Below are 15913 nucleotides of genomic sequence, written 5' to 3'. Positions count from 1 at the left end.
CAACCGGAGGCAGCGGAGCATGCGGCAGCCTCGCCCATCCAGAACCAGCCGAGAACCAGGGACAAAGTGACGGAAATGCAGGGGTCACCTGCAGGTGACTGTCCCTAAACGGGGCCTTGCTTCTCTTCTCCGACTCACTTTACCTTCATCAGGTTTCAGTTTAGAGGGACGGAGTCAGCTACGGAGCAGGGAGCGGGGCAGGGAGGTAGGGAGGCACTGTGGCGACGGAATCCAGCCCTGTCCCCCGCACAGGATAGGACAACGGGAGGAAGGAAAAATGATGCTCCGACATCCTGTTCCAGAAACAGGACAGCTAGCCAACGTCTTAAAAAGGCTTCCGTGCACAACGCTTCATACGAGAAACTGGTTATGCTGTTTTTCATCAAACTCAGCTCTCGGAAACCCTCAAACTCCAAGGTCCAGGGACCCCAGCCCTCCTCTGCGGCCAGGCAGACACAGCCACAACCCCACCCGCCCCCAGCTCGCCGGCACAGGTGCTGCCCCTCACCTCTTTCTTCTTCCGCTTCCCTTTACACTTGTTTTCCTTGAGCTTCTTGGGTTTCTTCTTCTTAGGAAGGCTCACGGGCTCCACAGGGAAAAAGTCATCGAAAGCTTCAAGACCACCATCTTCTTCTTCTGGAAAAATCAGAAAGTGGCAGCAGTTACTCCTGAGCTTCCTCCAGGAGAGCCCTGGAGACACAGAGCCAGCCCTGGAGAAGCTGGGACCCCCGGACACCCAACTGTGCCAGGTCACAGCCACCCTGCCCTCCCCAAACCTGGTGAAGTGGGAGAACACAGGACAGGAGCCCCAGCTCTAGGGACTGTGTGACATCACCTCACCTCCCGGCCTTTCCTTCCCTCCTCTGTAAATGGGACAATAACCACCTGCCCCTGATAAGACAGTGTTCAGAAAACTGAACCTCCATGAACAACAAACAGAATTGCCTTGTTGCCATCACTGCCCGAGAAACAGAGCGTCTCTACCAGGAAGGAGTCAGGGCTGATAGAGCAGAGTACAGACCTCAGTGAGGCTCATCTCTCCCCTCCAGAACCACAGTGTGGCCAGAAGGTGGCTCGAGAATGCTGGACCTGCCAGGCGCGGTGGCTCATGCCTGTAATCCCAACACTTTGGGAGGCTGAGGCGAGCAGATAACCAGAGGCCAGGAGTCTGAGACCAGCCTGGACAACACGATGAAACCCCGTCTCTACTAAAAATACAAAAATTAGCTGGGAGTGGTGGCGGGCGCCTGTAATTCCAACTACTCGGGAGGCTGAGGCTGGAGAATCGCTCAAACCCAGGAGGTGGAGGTTGCAGTGAGCTGGGATCGCACTGCTGCCCTCCAGCCTCGGCAACAGAGTGAGACTCCGTCTAAAAAAAAAAAGAGAGAGAGAACTGTGGACCACAGGGACACTCAGGTCCCATACCTGAGGACCCCAGGGGTTTGCAGGACAAACTCAACAAGGAAGATGCCAGGATACCCCATGGGTTTGACAGGATGCCGCCTTAATGGAGAATCCAAGACCATATCGTATCTCCTCCTGGATCCCGCACCTGTGCACACACAGGCACACAGGTCCACACTCCCCCACCTCCAACACACTCACGACGGGAAGCCAGGCACATTCCAGCTGGGCACTAGAAAGCTGTGACAGTCCACAGAGAGACACCGTGCCCAGCACACGTGGGTGTTCAGGAGCTGCCCTCACCTGCACTGACTCGAAAGGCTGAGGGGGCCCTGGCCGGGTGGGCTTGGGAAGGGATTATCTTCGACGACACTGGCCACAGTCCCAGGTCTGCCTCCCTCAACCTCCAACCCAGAGGAAGGGCTGCCACGTGTCCTGGGGGGTGTGATGTGAGACCCCTGCTGTGGCGGCAGTGGCCTGGGGTCTGTCGCTCATCTGGGAAATCAGGATAGAGAAAAGGTAGCCGAGCCTGGAGTTCCCACACACTAGACATGAGCCGTGGAGGGGCTGTGGGGAGGGTCCTCTTGGCAGCACAGCAGCAAGAATCAAACCATCCAAAGTAGAGACACTCCTGCCCGTGGGGGCAAAGGAGGCTTCCAGAAGGGAAGAACCTCCAAGAGTCCTCTAGAAGGGCCCACGAGAGAGCCGGCCCTTCATGCCAGCCTGTGGCCCCAGTGCCCCAGCCAGCTTGTCCTACTCGCTCTCCACCATCCCCTGTGCACTCAGGAGCACTCAGGGGAAGCTGACCAGCAAAGAGAGGCCCCTCAGCCTCAGACCCTCTGCCATGGACACCCCAGGCCTGACCCTCTGTGACAGCGGAGACACAACAGGGAGTGTCACTCAGAGTCTGAGGGTTGCCTCCAGTGGGACCCTGAGGAGGACGAGAGGTCCTGGGGCCACCAGGAGGCTTTCACCTAGGAAGGGGGCAGAGTGTCCCTGCTGGGTCAAGTTTAGAGACAGAAAGCCCCTTCCCCCGAGGAAGTTTTTGATCATAACCACCTACAGCTGGCAGTGGTGGAGCCAGGTTTGAACCCAGGCAGTCTGGTGACCGTGGTGACCCTTGGGTCAACAAAAGGGCCTCGAAGCGACCCCCAGTGTGGCCCACATGCTCAGACATACTCGCCACATGCAGACACACAGACATGCATGTGCACCCAACACTCACCTGTCACCCTCCACACAGGCCCCCACCGCCTGGCCTGGGACCCCCAGAGAGTCCTAAGCGGGGAAAGGGGGACGGAAGGGCTCCTACCCTGGGTCTCTGGGGCTCCCATTGCCCACACTATGGGTGCAGCTTTAGCCCCACCGTCCCCACTCCTCGGGAGCACCAGTGGCTCTGGTGGCTGAGCGGACGCCCCTCCCACCCCTGCATCCCACAGGGCCAGTGTGCACCAGTGGAAGGTGTTTGCACCAGTGGAAGGCGGGGGCTGCACCACTGTCTTGGTGCCTCTCTGCACCAGGGCCTCCCTCAAGGGTGGCCAGGTGCTTGGGGCTCCCACACAGGGAAGGCACCCTGTGGAGGGCTAGGGCACACAGGGGAGCCAGCAGCAAGGGCCGCCCCTGGTGGGTTTATGTGGGTCAGGCCCCACGCAGCCAGGGGCAGGGGCTGGGCTGCTCCGGCTGACTCCGCCCCATTCCTCTGATCACTAGTGTGGGAAGGTGGGGATTTTTCAAACCAGCTGAAAACGCGCACGGGGGGGCCCCCCCCGCAGAGTCGTCCTGCAGAGCAGGTGTCAGTGGGGCAGTGGCAGGGCGGGCAGGGAGCTGTCTGTGGTGGGGCAGCCGATGGGATGCCAGTCCACAACTGCCCGCTCTGCCACCCGGCCTCCGCCTCCCCCGCCACCGCATGAGACCGCCTGGGCAGAGCCACCCCCACACCCTGGCGGTGCCCAGCACTGCTTATGTAACGGGCTGTGGCTGATGCAATCTCGAGGGGGGGGCCTCTCCCTCCTGCTTCCTCCCAGCTGTCCCCTTCCAGCAGGGTGGTCCCAGACTTAGGAAACCCAGCCCAGCCCAGCACATGGTCACTGACTGGTCGCCTGACCAACAGAATGGATGAGGGTATGCACAGGTGGCTGCTGGAAGTTCTGGAAGGAAGACTGGGATCTGCCCATGGGTAAGGGGAGGACAAAGGGGGACCCCTGCTCTGGCCCTAACCCACGCCCAGAACAGGTCTTCGAGGACAAGGCCCCAGACCCTCTGCCCATGGACAGACCCCAGCTCCGTTCCCAGAAGACCTCACAGCCCAGGGCCTCTGCCTGGTGAAACCCACCTCTGAGAAGGCTCTGGAGCTGGCACACAGGGACAGGGACTCAGCCCTGCCTATCCCTGTCTCTGATGGGCCCTTCCTCTCCCCAGATGGCTTCTGGTGGGTGGCCCTGAGGTCACCACACGCCTGATTCTCTGTGATACTGCCCCCTCCACCCACCCCACACACTCCGGTCTTCAGCCAAGCCCCAGCCCCTTCCCACCCTTGGACACTCTCTGCTCCTGCAGCAGGCCCTGAGCTTTCTAAAACCAGATCTGCGGGTCACCATCCAAGCAACTCCACGGTCAGCCTTTCCCCAAGCCCAGCCTGTGCCCTTGAGCCCACCAGTCCCTCCTCCCTATGGCTCCATCTGGTAGGGACAGAGCAGGGGCCCAGAGGGTTCCAAGACGCAGAGCATGCAGCCAGTGTTAAGGTGGGATCCTGCCGGTCCCGGGTGAGGGGCTCCGAGGAGGAGCAACCTCACCTCAGAACTCCTTGTCCTGCCAGCTCCTGGCCCCTCGTGGCTGCCCCACCGCCCTCCTGGCCCACCTGGCAGTGCCCTCATGCACCAGCCCTACCCCTCCAGGGCCTGAGGCTCCACGGATCCAAGCCTGCTCTAATTAAGACCCATTACCCTGTGATCACCCACCTCCTGGGGGCAAAGGCGGGGTGGGGCTGAAGTCGACCAGAGGAAGGAGAGGCACCTTCTGCTGCTTCCTCCAGAGCTCCCTCAGCCCCTCTCTAGCTCCCAGTACGCGCCAGCTCAGCTGGGGACCCCCAGGCTGGCCTAGGCTGAGCCACTGCAGGCTGCGGCCAGGCTGATGAGGTGGGCCCTTCTCAGGGTAGTGCATTGCAATAGCGGCAGTCGTGACAACTGCATACCACCTGCCAGGCTCGTGCCAGGCCCAAAGTACCTGGAGTTTATTTATTTATTTATTTATTTATTTTAGAGACAGAGTCGCTGGCTGGAGTGCAGTGTTATGATCATGGCTCACTGCAAGCCTTGACCTCCTGGGCTCGAGCGACCCTCCCACCTCAGCCTCCTGAGCAGCGGGGACAACACGCACAACCACCACGCCTGGCTCAGAGATGGGTTCTATTCTTATCCCCATCTGCAGATTGGGAAACTGAGGCTCAGAGGACCTCATCATTTACCTACATCTCAGTCCTACGGCTGGCAGTGGTGGAGCCAGGTTTGAACACAGGCAGTGGGCGCCCACCCCCTTGGGAAGTCTCTCCCCCAGCACCCTCCCAGAATCCAGCATTGAAACAGTTCACGCTATGTAAACTGGCTCGGTGTATGCCCTGGGGACACTGAGGTGACTTAGGCTGGTCTGTGGTCTGGAAGGTCACAGGTCCCTCAAGAGGGTCAAGGCTGGTTCACCACACTAGTCCCCCTGCACACAGCCCCACAGCTCTGCCAGGCCCAGGCTCCAGCCACCCCACTCCTCTGGGGAGGGGCAGCAGCAGAGCAAGGACGCAGCCGCCAGGGCACTTAGCAAACACAAGGTGATCAAAACAAGAGGAAGGCGCGTGACTGTGGAGCGAAAGTTAGGTCATCTGATTCTGGGTGGTCGAAGGATTTGCAGGGGGCCAAGCCAGGAGCTGGGACGAGAACACCATCACCAGGGTGCAAAGGCTGGCAAACCTGCCAAGGACCCCACTCAACGTCCACCACTCTCTCCAGGACCTGGAGAGAGAGGCTATTTCTTTTTTTTATTTATTTTATTTATTTTTTTTTTGAGATGGAGTCTTGCTCTGTCACCCAGGCTGGAGTGCAGTGGCGTGATCTTGGCTCACTGCAAGCTCTGTCTCCCAGGTTCACGCCATTCTCCTGCCTCAGCCTCCCGAGTAGCTGGGACTACAGGTGCCCGCCACCACCACGACCAGCTATTGTATTTTTAGTAGAGCCGGGGTTTCACTGTGTTAGCCAGGATGGTCTCGATCTCCTGACCTCGTGATCCACCCGCCTTGGCCTCCCAACGTGCTGGGATTACAGGCGTGAGCCACTGCGCCCGGCCGAGAGGGGCTATTTCTGTTCCCCACCTGGACTCCCCAACCAGCACCAAGCAGACAACAAGGCCACCAGGGGGTCAGGAGGAGGCAGCAACAGGGGCAGCAGAGGCTTCACGCTACCCTTCCTGGGGGTGATACCAGCAAGTCCCCTCCCCACTGAGCCTCTCTCTTCATCTGTGAAATGGCCCTAATGTGGCAGCCTTTCCCCCAGGGCTATGGGGAGAAGTAAAAACCGTGAATGCAAAGTGCCCGCACAATGCCTGCAGGGGCTCGGCAATGGCAGGCAGAGCCCAGGGAGACCCAGGAGGGTCAGGGCGGCAGTGGTGAAGGGCAGAGGGCAGCGGTCTCTAGTTTGGGCACTGCTGGGCCAGGGGTTCTCAGGGCCACCCTAGACGCTGGCCAAGAAGGAGTGCTCAGGCTGCCATTAGTCCTTGAACCTCCCCCCATGAGATAGGGCTTATGCTGGCAAAGGGGGGCAGTACACCCGCCCAAGAGAGGATTCATAATTTATTTATGACATTTAACAAAACCCAGACATCACCTCATTGGTGTCACATCAAAAGAAAGCATCAGTCCTGGGTGAGGAGTGGAGGGAAGAGATGGGGATAGATGATGCATTTACCCCAAGTGACTGGGGCCTGGGGGGAGTCACCCTGGGGGTGCAGGGAAGGCAGGGAGAGGCCCCAGGGCATGGGTGGGGAGGAGGAGGACAGAGTGGTGAGAGGGGAAGTCAACCTGGAGGGACAGGGAGGGACAAAAGAGAGAAAAACGGCCAGACAGAAAGGCAGAGGCAGAGGCATGACCTCAGGGGAAATGAAAACTGACAGACATGGGGACAGAGGGAGAGAGAGAGACAGGGAAGGAGAGTGAAATAAGGACAGAGCCACAGAGATAAGCAAAAGCCCAGAAAGACAGACAACACGCATTGTGTTCAGTACCCAGCTCAGAGAAGATATTCCAGAAGTCTCTGACGGGTGGATGGATAATTGTATAGCGAATGGATGGATGGTGGATGGGTGGATGGATGAATGGATGGTGGATGGATGGTGAATAGATTGATGGATGATGAATTGATGGATAGATGGTGGGTGGATGGATGGATGGATGGATGGCAGATAGATGGACGGTGGATGGATGGTGGATGGGTGGATGGTGGATGGGTGGATGGTGGATGGATGGTGGATGGGTGGATGGATGAATGGATGGTGGATAGATGGTGAATAGATGGATGGATGATGAATTGATGGATAGATGGTGGGTGGAAGGATGGATGGTGGATGGATGGTGGATGGGTGGATGGATGAGTAGATGGTGGATGGATGGTGAATAAGTGGATGGATGGTGAATTGATGGATGATGAATTGATGGATAGATGGTGGGTGGATAGATGGATGGATGGTGGATGGAAGATGGAGGATGGATGGATGGATAAATGGATGAATGGTGGATGAATGATGGATGGATGGATGAAAGATGAATGGATAGATGGATGGACAGATGGTGGGTGGGTGGATGGATGGATGGTGGATGAAGGATGGATGGTGGGTGGGTGGATGGATGGATGGTGGATAAAGGATGGATGGATGGTGGATGGATGGATGGTGGATGGATGGATGAATGAATGGATAATGGATGGATGGTGGATGGATGGTGGGTGGATGGTGGATGGTGGGTAGATGAGTGGATGGTAGATAGATGCATGGATGGATGGTGGATTAATGAATGGATGGATAATGGGTGGGTGGGTGGATGGATGGATGGATGGATGGATGGATGGATGGTGGATGGATGGATGGTGGGCGGATGGTGGGTGGATGAATGAGTGGTGGATGAATGGATGAGTGGATGGTGGGTGGATGCATGGTTCGATCATGGATTGATGAATGGATGGATGGTGGGTGGACGGATGGATGGACGGATGGTGGATGGATGGATGCATGGAAGGATGGTGGATGGATGAATGAATGGATGGTGGGTGGATGAATGGATGGTGGATGAATGGATGAGTGGATGGTGGATGGATGCATGGATGGATGGCGGATGGATGAATGGATGGATAGTGGGTGGATAGATGGATGAATGGTGGGTACAGGAATGGATGAATGGTGGGTGGTGGAGGAATGGATGGAAGCATGAATGGTGGATGGGCAGATGGATGGATGGTGGATGGGCAGATGGATGGATGGTGGATGGGTGGATGGTGAATGGACAGATGAATGAATGGTGGATGGATGGATTGGTGGAAGGATGAATGAATGGTGGGAAGCATGGACAGATAGTGCATGGATGAACAGTGGATAGGAAGAACAAGAACAAATGGATGGATGGATGGATGGATGGATGGATGGATGGATGGATGGATGGATGGATAAATGGATGGATGGATGGGTGGATGGATGAATGGATGGATGGATATACATATGGATAGATAGGTGGATGGTGAATGGTTACTTGGTTGGTTTTGTGGGTCAACGGGTAGATGTGGGAGAGCAGGTAGATACATGGATAGATGGATGGATGGATGGATGGATGGATGGATGGATGGATGGATGGTGGGAAGCATGGACGGGTGGTGCATGGATGAATAGTGGGTAGGAAGAACAGATGGATGGATGGATGGATGGATATGGTATGGATATGGATTGATGGGCAGATGGTGAACGGTTACTTGGTTGATTTTGTAGGTGGATAGGTAGATGTGGGTGGGTAGGTAGACAGACGGATGGATGATGGGTGAGCGACTGAATGAACTGATAAAATGACAGATGGATCCTATTACCTGATCAACTTGGAATGACAATGAATAACCCACTGGCCAAGTCACTGGGCAAAGTGTGCTGGTCATTTTGCCTCCCTCCTCCCAGAAAAGAATGTTAAATACAATCAGGCTCCCTGGGACCCCCCCCGAAACCATGCTTCCACAGGGGTAGGGGTGCAGGCTAAAAAGTCATGGCCTTTTGGGAATCATGACTGTCACTCTCTCCTGGCCCCTGGACCTGAGGAAGCAAGCCTAAGATACGTACACATCTAGGGCCAATTGTCACTGGGGCCAGAGTGGTAACGGTGCCTAGTCCAGACATTGCCCATTCTGGGCTCACTAGCTTTGTCTGTGATTGAGGAAAAGCTGGGCCAATGAGGCAGGGAATTTGCCAGCCCACCAGTGGCCCTAAGAGGGCTGAGAGCCACATTTTCTGAACCCCTCTCCTGCTTCCCGCCAGCCCTACCTTGGGCTTCACAGCCCTCCTCCCACCCAGGCTCCCACTCCCCTGAGCTTACTGGCTAAGGGTGCAAGTATCAGAAGCATTTCCTCAGAGAAGGCAGGACAGCTGCCCCCCTTGGCTGGTGCTAACTACACCAGCCACAGTTTATTGAGCACCTATCATGTGCTGGGCACTGTGGCCTCATGTTCCACATGCACTGTCTCACTGTTCCTCATAATAACCCTCTATGAGGTAGCAGTGCTATGTCCCCATACTACAAGTGGGCACACCGAGGAGAGGGCTGCGTAGCTTGTCCAAGACCACCCAGCTAATGCTCAGAGCTAGAATCCAAGGCCTCATCCCACCAGCTCTTGACCCCTAGCTTCAACCAGCCACCCCAACTCCCAGGAGAATCTGGCACCTGCTGGTCCCCCAACCAGAAGAGGCACCCACCCTGCCTTCCTCCTAGAAGCTGGCTCAGACACCTGCCTCAATGCCAGAGCTGGCTGAGGCAAACCTCCCCCGCCCCACCACCACTGCATGGGAAACAATAATTCACTGCTGAGAGTGAGCAACTCCCAGGGGGAGGTGGGAGATGAGCAGAGTCAAAGAAAAAAGATCGGACAAGTCATGAGTTCAATAGCCGTAGATTGAAAAATCACCATGACAGCTTCCAAAACACTAGCTCCTCCAGCCACAAACTTCCATGTTTTGGAACCAGCTGGCTCTGGTCTTTGGGGGTCATCGCCACTGAGCTTGGACTCAGGGCTGCATAGGGGCTATAAGGAAGAGCTCAGGGTGAGTGGGGGGCCAGCAGCGTGACTTGACAGGAGGCCTGGCTAGGGCTGTCTTCACAGCCAGAAGCTGGGGTGACCTAGGGAGTCCCAGCCCTCAGACACTGAAACCACAACCATCTCTGAGGAATGCATGGTTTCAGGTGCTGGGCATGGCAGGTTGTCGACAGTTACACTCGAAGGGGAACCCACAGATCCAGGAGGAAACTAATGACAACGTTTTGAGTATGTGGGGTGTGTAGTGACACAAGCATGTAGTCCCAGCTACTAGGGAGGTTGAGGCAGGAGGATCGCTTGAGTACGGGAGTTCAAATCCAGCCTGGGCAACATAGCAAGACCCCATCTCTTCCAAAGAAAGCATGACAATATGTGTCTCAGAGTGACTGGAAGGCCCTTAGCAAGGGTGTCCCTCCCCATCGTAACATTCGAGCTGGGACCTAAATGACCAGGAGGCAGAGGTGAGCAGAGGAAAGAGCAAGTCAGGCAGAGGTCACAGCCAGGGCCCCATGGCAGGACGGAGTGTGGAGGGTTCCAGAAGCAGCAAGGAGGCCAGTGTGGCTGCTGTGAACAAAGGGGCACAGGAGTGGACCCGGGACAAGGATTTCAGAGGTGACTGGAGCCATGCGGGTCAGGGTCTGACTTGGGTTCACGAGGTGACCCCAGCTGCTATGCAGTGGGTGGTCATAAGGACTGGGTAGAAGGCCCTGGAGGGGACCGGCAGGAGGGGACAGAGGCTTGGACCCAGAATATGGAGAGAAGCCAGGAGCCTGGGAAGGCTCTGGAGGTGGAGCAGCTGGCCTTGCTGATGGATGGGGGCTGAATCCCCAGGCCAGAGGTGCCAGAGCGGGGCGTCTCTTCTGCAGGGCTCTAGGGGCACTCCTGGAGGCACTGGGGCCAATCCACCGACGGGGAGCATGGGTGGTGGGCAGGAGGACCAGAGCCCCGCCTCTCTGGCCCAAGCAGTGAGTCGGGTGCCTACTAGACTGGGGGCACCTTCCCTGGCCTCTTCCCCTCCCCAGCCTCTATGTCCCCACATAGTCAGACAGAGCTGGAGTGTAAGATGGGAAAGACAGCCAGGGGACTCCACCAGCGGGTCGGTGCAGCCCCAGAAATGCCATTGATGCCACAAAAGGGCCACCCCCCAAACAGCACAACAAACAACTTACTGAGGAAACCAGTAAACTGGCTTACTGGGGAGCCAGCCTCCAAGGTGGAAAATGGCCACTGATTTTTGTGCCTGTGCGGGGCCTCAGAGTTCCCCTCCGGAGAATGGGTCTAATTCCAAGGACCCAGGATATGACAGTCAACTATTGTCCAGGCAACCCCACCCCAAGAGAGGACCCCCCTATTCCCCGTCCCCACCACGCTCGCTGTCAACTTGGCCTGTCTAACATGCGTGGTGAGTGCCAGGCTCCTGCAGGAGCCCAGTCACAGCATTAAAGCCACCAACTAACCAAGCAAGCAAACAGAAGGGGGCAGGGGGTGTGGCCACTTGGTGGGAATACCCTCCCCAGAAGACGCTGGCTGCTTCCTCCAACAGGAGCCGGAGGTGTACATTTGTGGAGTCTTCTCACCCCTGGAAGTCAGAAGGGGCCAGATGCACGTTCCTGGGCCCAGGAGGGCCTCCAGCCTCCTACAAGTCTCTCCGAAGTCCAGAGAGGCCACTGACTTGGTGCAGGGAAGCCGAGAAGTAAGAGTCTCCCAGAAAGGAGGGAGAGTGGCTGACAGGGTGGGGCCCTACCCAGCTGTGCCAGGAGGGAAAATGTCCCAAACAAATGGTGAGCAGTTAACTAAATAACTGTCCTGCAAGGCAACCCCTGGGGCACAGCCCTGTGTATACTAAATTCTGAGAGAGAGAAAAGGAGAGAGACGGCAAGGGCAGGGGCGGTGGCCCGTAGCCAAGGCAGGGTGGGCTGGGAACGGCCACCACCCTGGGCGATGGTGGGGCTGGAGACAGCGGCAGGCGCTAGGTCGCGCCAGAAGGACGCCGGCGGCCCGGTAAAGTGCTTGGGAGCGGCGGTCACAGCGCACAGAGGCCAGGAAAGAGGAGCAGGGGTCCGAGCCCGTGCGCCCCAGAGCGGAGCCCTCCTGGGCGGGGAGGGAAGCCGCCCCATCCTGGGCGCTCGACGCGTCCCCAAGCACCGCCGGTCCTCGCCCCCCTCTGGGCCCCACCCAGCCCGCCCCGCGGCCGACATGGGCCAGGGGCCGGGTCCCGCCTGCCCGCAGCGAGGCCAGAGGCGCACGGCAGCGAGACGCGAGCGCGGGATGCGCCGCTCCGGGAGCTAGCGCGATTCCCGCCCCCTTCAAGGGCACGCGGGCTGACCCTGGCAGCGCCGCGCCCCCTCCCCGCCGGGGCCCTCAGCGCAGGCCCCCGCCCGCGGTCCTCTGGCTCGCCTGGCCCGCGTCGCCGCCCAGGGGGGCCCGGATCGCACCCCGCCCTTAGCCGCCCTCACGCCGCGCCCGGGCGCTCACCCAGCCTGCGCCCTTGGCCGCGCGGCGCCAGCAGGGCGGGAGCGCAGCCCCGCAGCCCGGGCGCCCCTCCTGCGCGGCGCCAGCCCGGCCGCGCCGCCCCCGCCGCCCGCGCTCCAGCCCTGGGCCCGGCGTGTCTCGGCGCCCCCGCCGCTCTGGCCCCGGGCGCACCCGCGCCCGGCTCACCCGCGCCCGGCTCACCTGACATCTCGTCCTCGTTCTCCATCTCCTCGGCGAACAGCCGCGGCAGCTCCTCCTCGGTGCCCAATGGGCCCCGCATGCCCGGCGCGGGGAGGAGGGGAGGTGGGCGCCCCCCCTCCCGCCGGGCGCGGTGCCAGCCTTAACCCGTGCGCTGCCGGACGGGCGCGCGCGGCGGGCGAGGCGGCCTCGGCGAGAAGATGGCGGCCGCCTGCCCCCCCACCCCCCCAAACCTCCACCCCCCCGTCTCGACCCCCCCTTTTCTCTCGGCCGCCTTAGCCTGCTCCCCGCAAAGCCCGGGCGCTCCGCCCACCGCGCCCCGCAGCCTGAGTCCCGCAGCCGGCCGAGGGTGGCGGCAGCAGCGCCGGAGGCACGGCGGCACGGCGGGGGGGCGGCACACATGCCCGGATTGTGACGTCCAGTCTGGTTGCTGTGGCAACCCCATCCCATCGTTCCGGCAGCGCGACTAGTTAACAGCAGAGAACAAGTTGGGGGACTAGTCCTGAGCCGCCGGGTGAGGGTGGGGACCGGGGGGCGCCCCGGCAGGGGGAGCCGTCGAGGCATCCGCGCGCCCGCGGACCCGACGGCCGAGCGGGCAGCCGGGGCTTGGCAGCCCGGGCGCAGCGGGAGGCGAGGAAACACCGCCCCCGCGCACCCCGGGCAGAGCCAGCCGCCGCCGCTCGCCTGCGAAGGCGCTGGGCCCCGAGCCCTCCAAGGGCGCGGAGGCGGGGTCTTCAGGGCAGCGCGCGGCCCGCTCCCCTACTCGGTTCACAGGCGCCGGGACCCACCCCGCACCCGGCTCCGGCCTCGGCACGTTCCTAACCCCCTCTCCAAAGAGGATTAGAAGAAAAATGTGTTCCACACTTGGGGAAAAGACGCTCTGGAGACTGTGGGTCTGATTACAGCAGAAAAATCCGCGCAGGCGGGCTCCCCTCACCTGCTTCCCGCTCCCACCGCCCACGTGCCCCCTTCCAAAAAGCCCCTCCAGGCTGGGTGCAGCTCAAACCCATGCAGACCCCCAGGGGTGGTGCGGATCTGCGATGTCTGTGCCCAAAACTCCCGCTCAGAAGCGACACCTGTCGCAGAGCAGGAAGGAGCCGCCGCCACCAGCCCTCGGTCGTTAAAGGTGAAGATGGAGGCCAAAGCCCTCGGGAGCAAGACTGGAATTTTAAATGAGCGCCTCCAGTCTCCGCGGCGGCAAGTCTTAAAGCTACCTTAAGAACGCAAAAGTTCCAGGGGCTGGCCGACCGCCAGCTCTCTAACCCCAGAAGGCCCGTGAAGGGAGGGCCCCCTCTCACTGCCTCGCAGGGACACTGAGGGAACCCACCTGAGACACGCAGGATCGGCAGCAGTTTTCCCCTTCTTCCCGTTCAATTTTATTGCCGGCAAACCCCAAACAAAAGACCCTCTGCATTCATCCCTGGACAAGGAGAGGTCGGCCCAGCCCTCTGGAACCAAAGACTGGGGTGTTGGGAACCTCTCCATCTCCCAGATCCGCTTTAACTACGCTGTAGATAGAGACGCCGGGTCAGCCCAGTGCTGGCCGCCTGCAAGGGGAAAGGAACCCTCTTCAGGGAAGCAGGCCAGGAAACCAACGGGCCTCCCCTCCCAAGGCCATGTTTCCCCACAGAGCAGCTAGCCAGGGGGAGCCCCAGATCACCGAGGCTTGAACCAAACCTGCCTCTTCCTCGTTCTTTCAGACCCAACTGCCTCCCTGAATGGTGACCAACAGGGAAGAAAGCCCTAAGCTGACATGCCCACCCCTCAGTTACCAGCCCCCCAACACCTCTCTAATCCCTTTCAAAGGTCCCCTGCCCTTCGATAGGAAAACTCTGATTTACGGTATTTCTCATCACCAGAAAGCCGCCCCCATCATTAACCTTGGCTCCAATTCCCAAGGCGAGGCTGAAAGTCAAGATATCGTTCAAGAAAGAACAGTTCTAACTGCTTAATCTGGCAACAAATTAGAGCCCAGATGCTCATCAGTCATAATCCTCTCCCCATCCTGTTCTTCCCAATGACTGCAACTAGGTAATATTATTTAATGTCCAAAAGCAAAATGAAACAAAAACTGGAATGCTAGAAACAAATGGATTTTACTACAAATCTCCAAGTTTTTTGGGGTTTTTAAGGGGGGGGCGGGTTGAGATGGTGTCTGTTGTCAGGCTGAAGTGCAGTAGTGCAATCTCAGCTCACTGCAAATCTCCGCCTCCGAGGTTCAAGCGATTCCCCTGCCTCAGCCTCCCCAGTAGCAGCTGGGACTACAGACGCGCACCACCACGCCTGGCTAATTTTTTGTATTTTGGTAGAGACAGAGTTTCACCCTGTTGGCCAGGATGATCTCGATCTCCTGACCTCGTGATCCGCCTGCCTCGGCCTCCCAAAGTGCTGGGATTACAGGCATGAGCCACCATGCCCGGCTCTCCAGTCATTTTTAAAGGAGAGCCCTTATTATTGTTAAACTATTAAATGGGCATTTTAATGACAATGGACCAAAAATGCATGACGTTAAAAGCAATCCCTAAAGCAATCCCTAAAACAGTGAACATTCGGTAAACTCTGCAGTTGCGAGAACAAGCCTATCATTAAGGTTACTGTTTTAGGAGACAAGATTCTCATGTTTGCTGATCATAGAGCTCATAATTACACCTCAGTGACAATTCCAAAATCAAAATATTTTTTAATATACCGGTTACAAAAGTATCAAGGAAAAAAACTTTTTTCAGCTGGGTGCAGTGGCTCACGCTTGTAATCCCAGCATTTTGGGATGCCGAGGCGGGCAGATCAAGGATCACCTGAGGTCAGGAGTTCAAGACCAGCCTGGCCAACATGGAGAAACCCCATCTCTACTAAAAATACAAAAATTAGCCGGGCGTGGTGGTGGGCACCTGTAATCCCAGCTACTCGGAAGAGTGAGGCAGGAGATTCGCTTCAACCCAGGAGGCAGAGGTTGCAGTGAGCCAAGATTGCGCCACTGCACTCCAGCCTGGGTGACAGAGCAAGACTGTCTCAAAAATAGAAAAAAAAAAAACTTTTTCCAAGAACAGAGTTGAAAAAGCTCATCATCTTCTGCACATACCATACTCAATTTCCATTCCAGGGCTGCATGAACTCCTCATCCAGGAACCCCCAAGCCCTGCCTGAGGCCAGTTGGTTCAACAATGCATATCCACGCTGTGGCCACCTGGCACCGCCGGCACCTCAAGGGCAATGAAGTGCTTGTACATACACCACCTCGCAGCCAGTCACATAGATCAAAACTCTGCCCCACACCTCCTCCTCGGCAGGGGTGAAACGGCGTCACTCAGGACCGCAGTGTCCTCTGCAATGAAGGCTCAGTGCCCACCTGCTGCACCAAGACTTTCGTTGCACTTGAAGCCTTTTTCCGAAAGTGTGGACCCTGCACCACCTGAATTCAAATTCAGTTGGGGTTGCAGGGGAGGAAGGAGCTTCTCAAAAAGGCAGTCCTGGGCCATGGCCCTGAACCTGAGAAAATCCTTGTGTAAGCCTAACAACGTTTTATG

General features: G+C 58.2%; 1 protein-coding gene across 1 annotated transcript in view; it reads right to left on the bottom strand.

Annotated features, from left to right (window-relative positions):
- CHD5 (chromodomain helicase DNA binding protein 5) overlaps positions 1–12726 on the bottom strand; it is an 81721-nt gene extending 68995 nt beyond the window's left edge. Inside the window, exons 1-2 of the mRNA XM_055262358.2 lie at positions 12393–12726; positions 509–636 (exon numbers count right to left, since the gene is read on the bottom strand). Of these exons, the coding sequence (XP_055118333.1) occupies positions 509–636; positions 12393–12471 (207 nt within the window). The 5' untranslated portion in view covers positions 12472–12726. The remainder of the gene's footprint in view (positions 1–508; positions 637–12392) is intronic.
- Between the last annotated feature and the right edge of the window lie 3187 nt (positions 12727–15913).

The sequence above is a fragment of the Symphalangus syndactylus genome, chromosome 22 (assembly GCF_028878055.3).
Source record: "Symphalangus syndactylus isolate Jambi chromosome 22, NHGRI_mSymSyn1-v2.1_pri, whole genome shotgun sequence".
Taxonomy (NCBI): Eukaryota; Metazoa; Chordata; class Mammalia; order Primates; family Hylobatidae; genus Symphalangus; species Symphalangus syndactylus.
The sequence above is the reverse complement of the archived record's forward strand: the minus strand, read 5'-3'. Positions and strand labels throughout refer to the sequence as shown.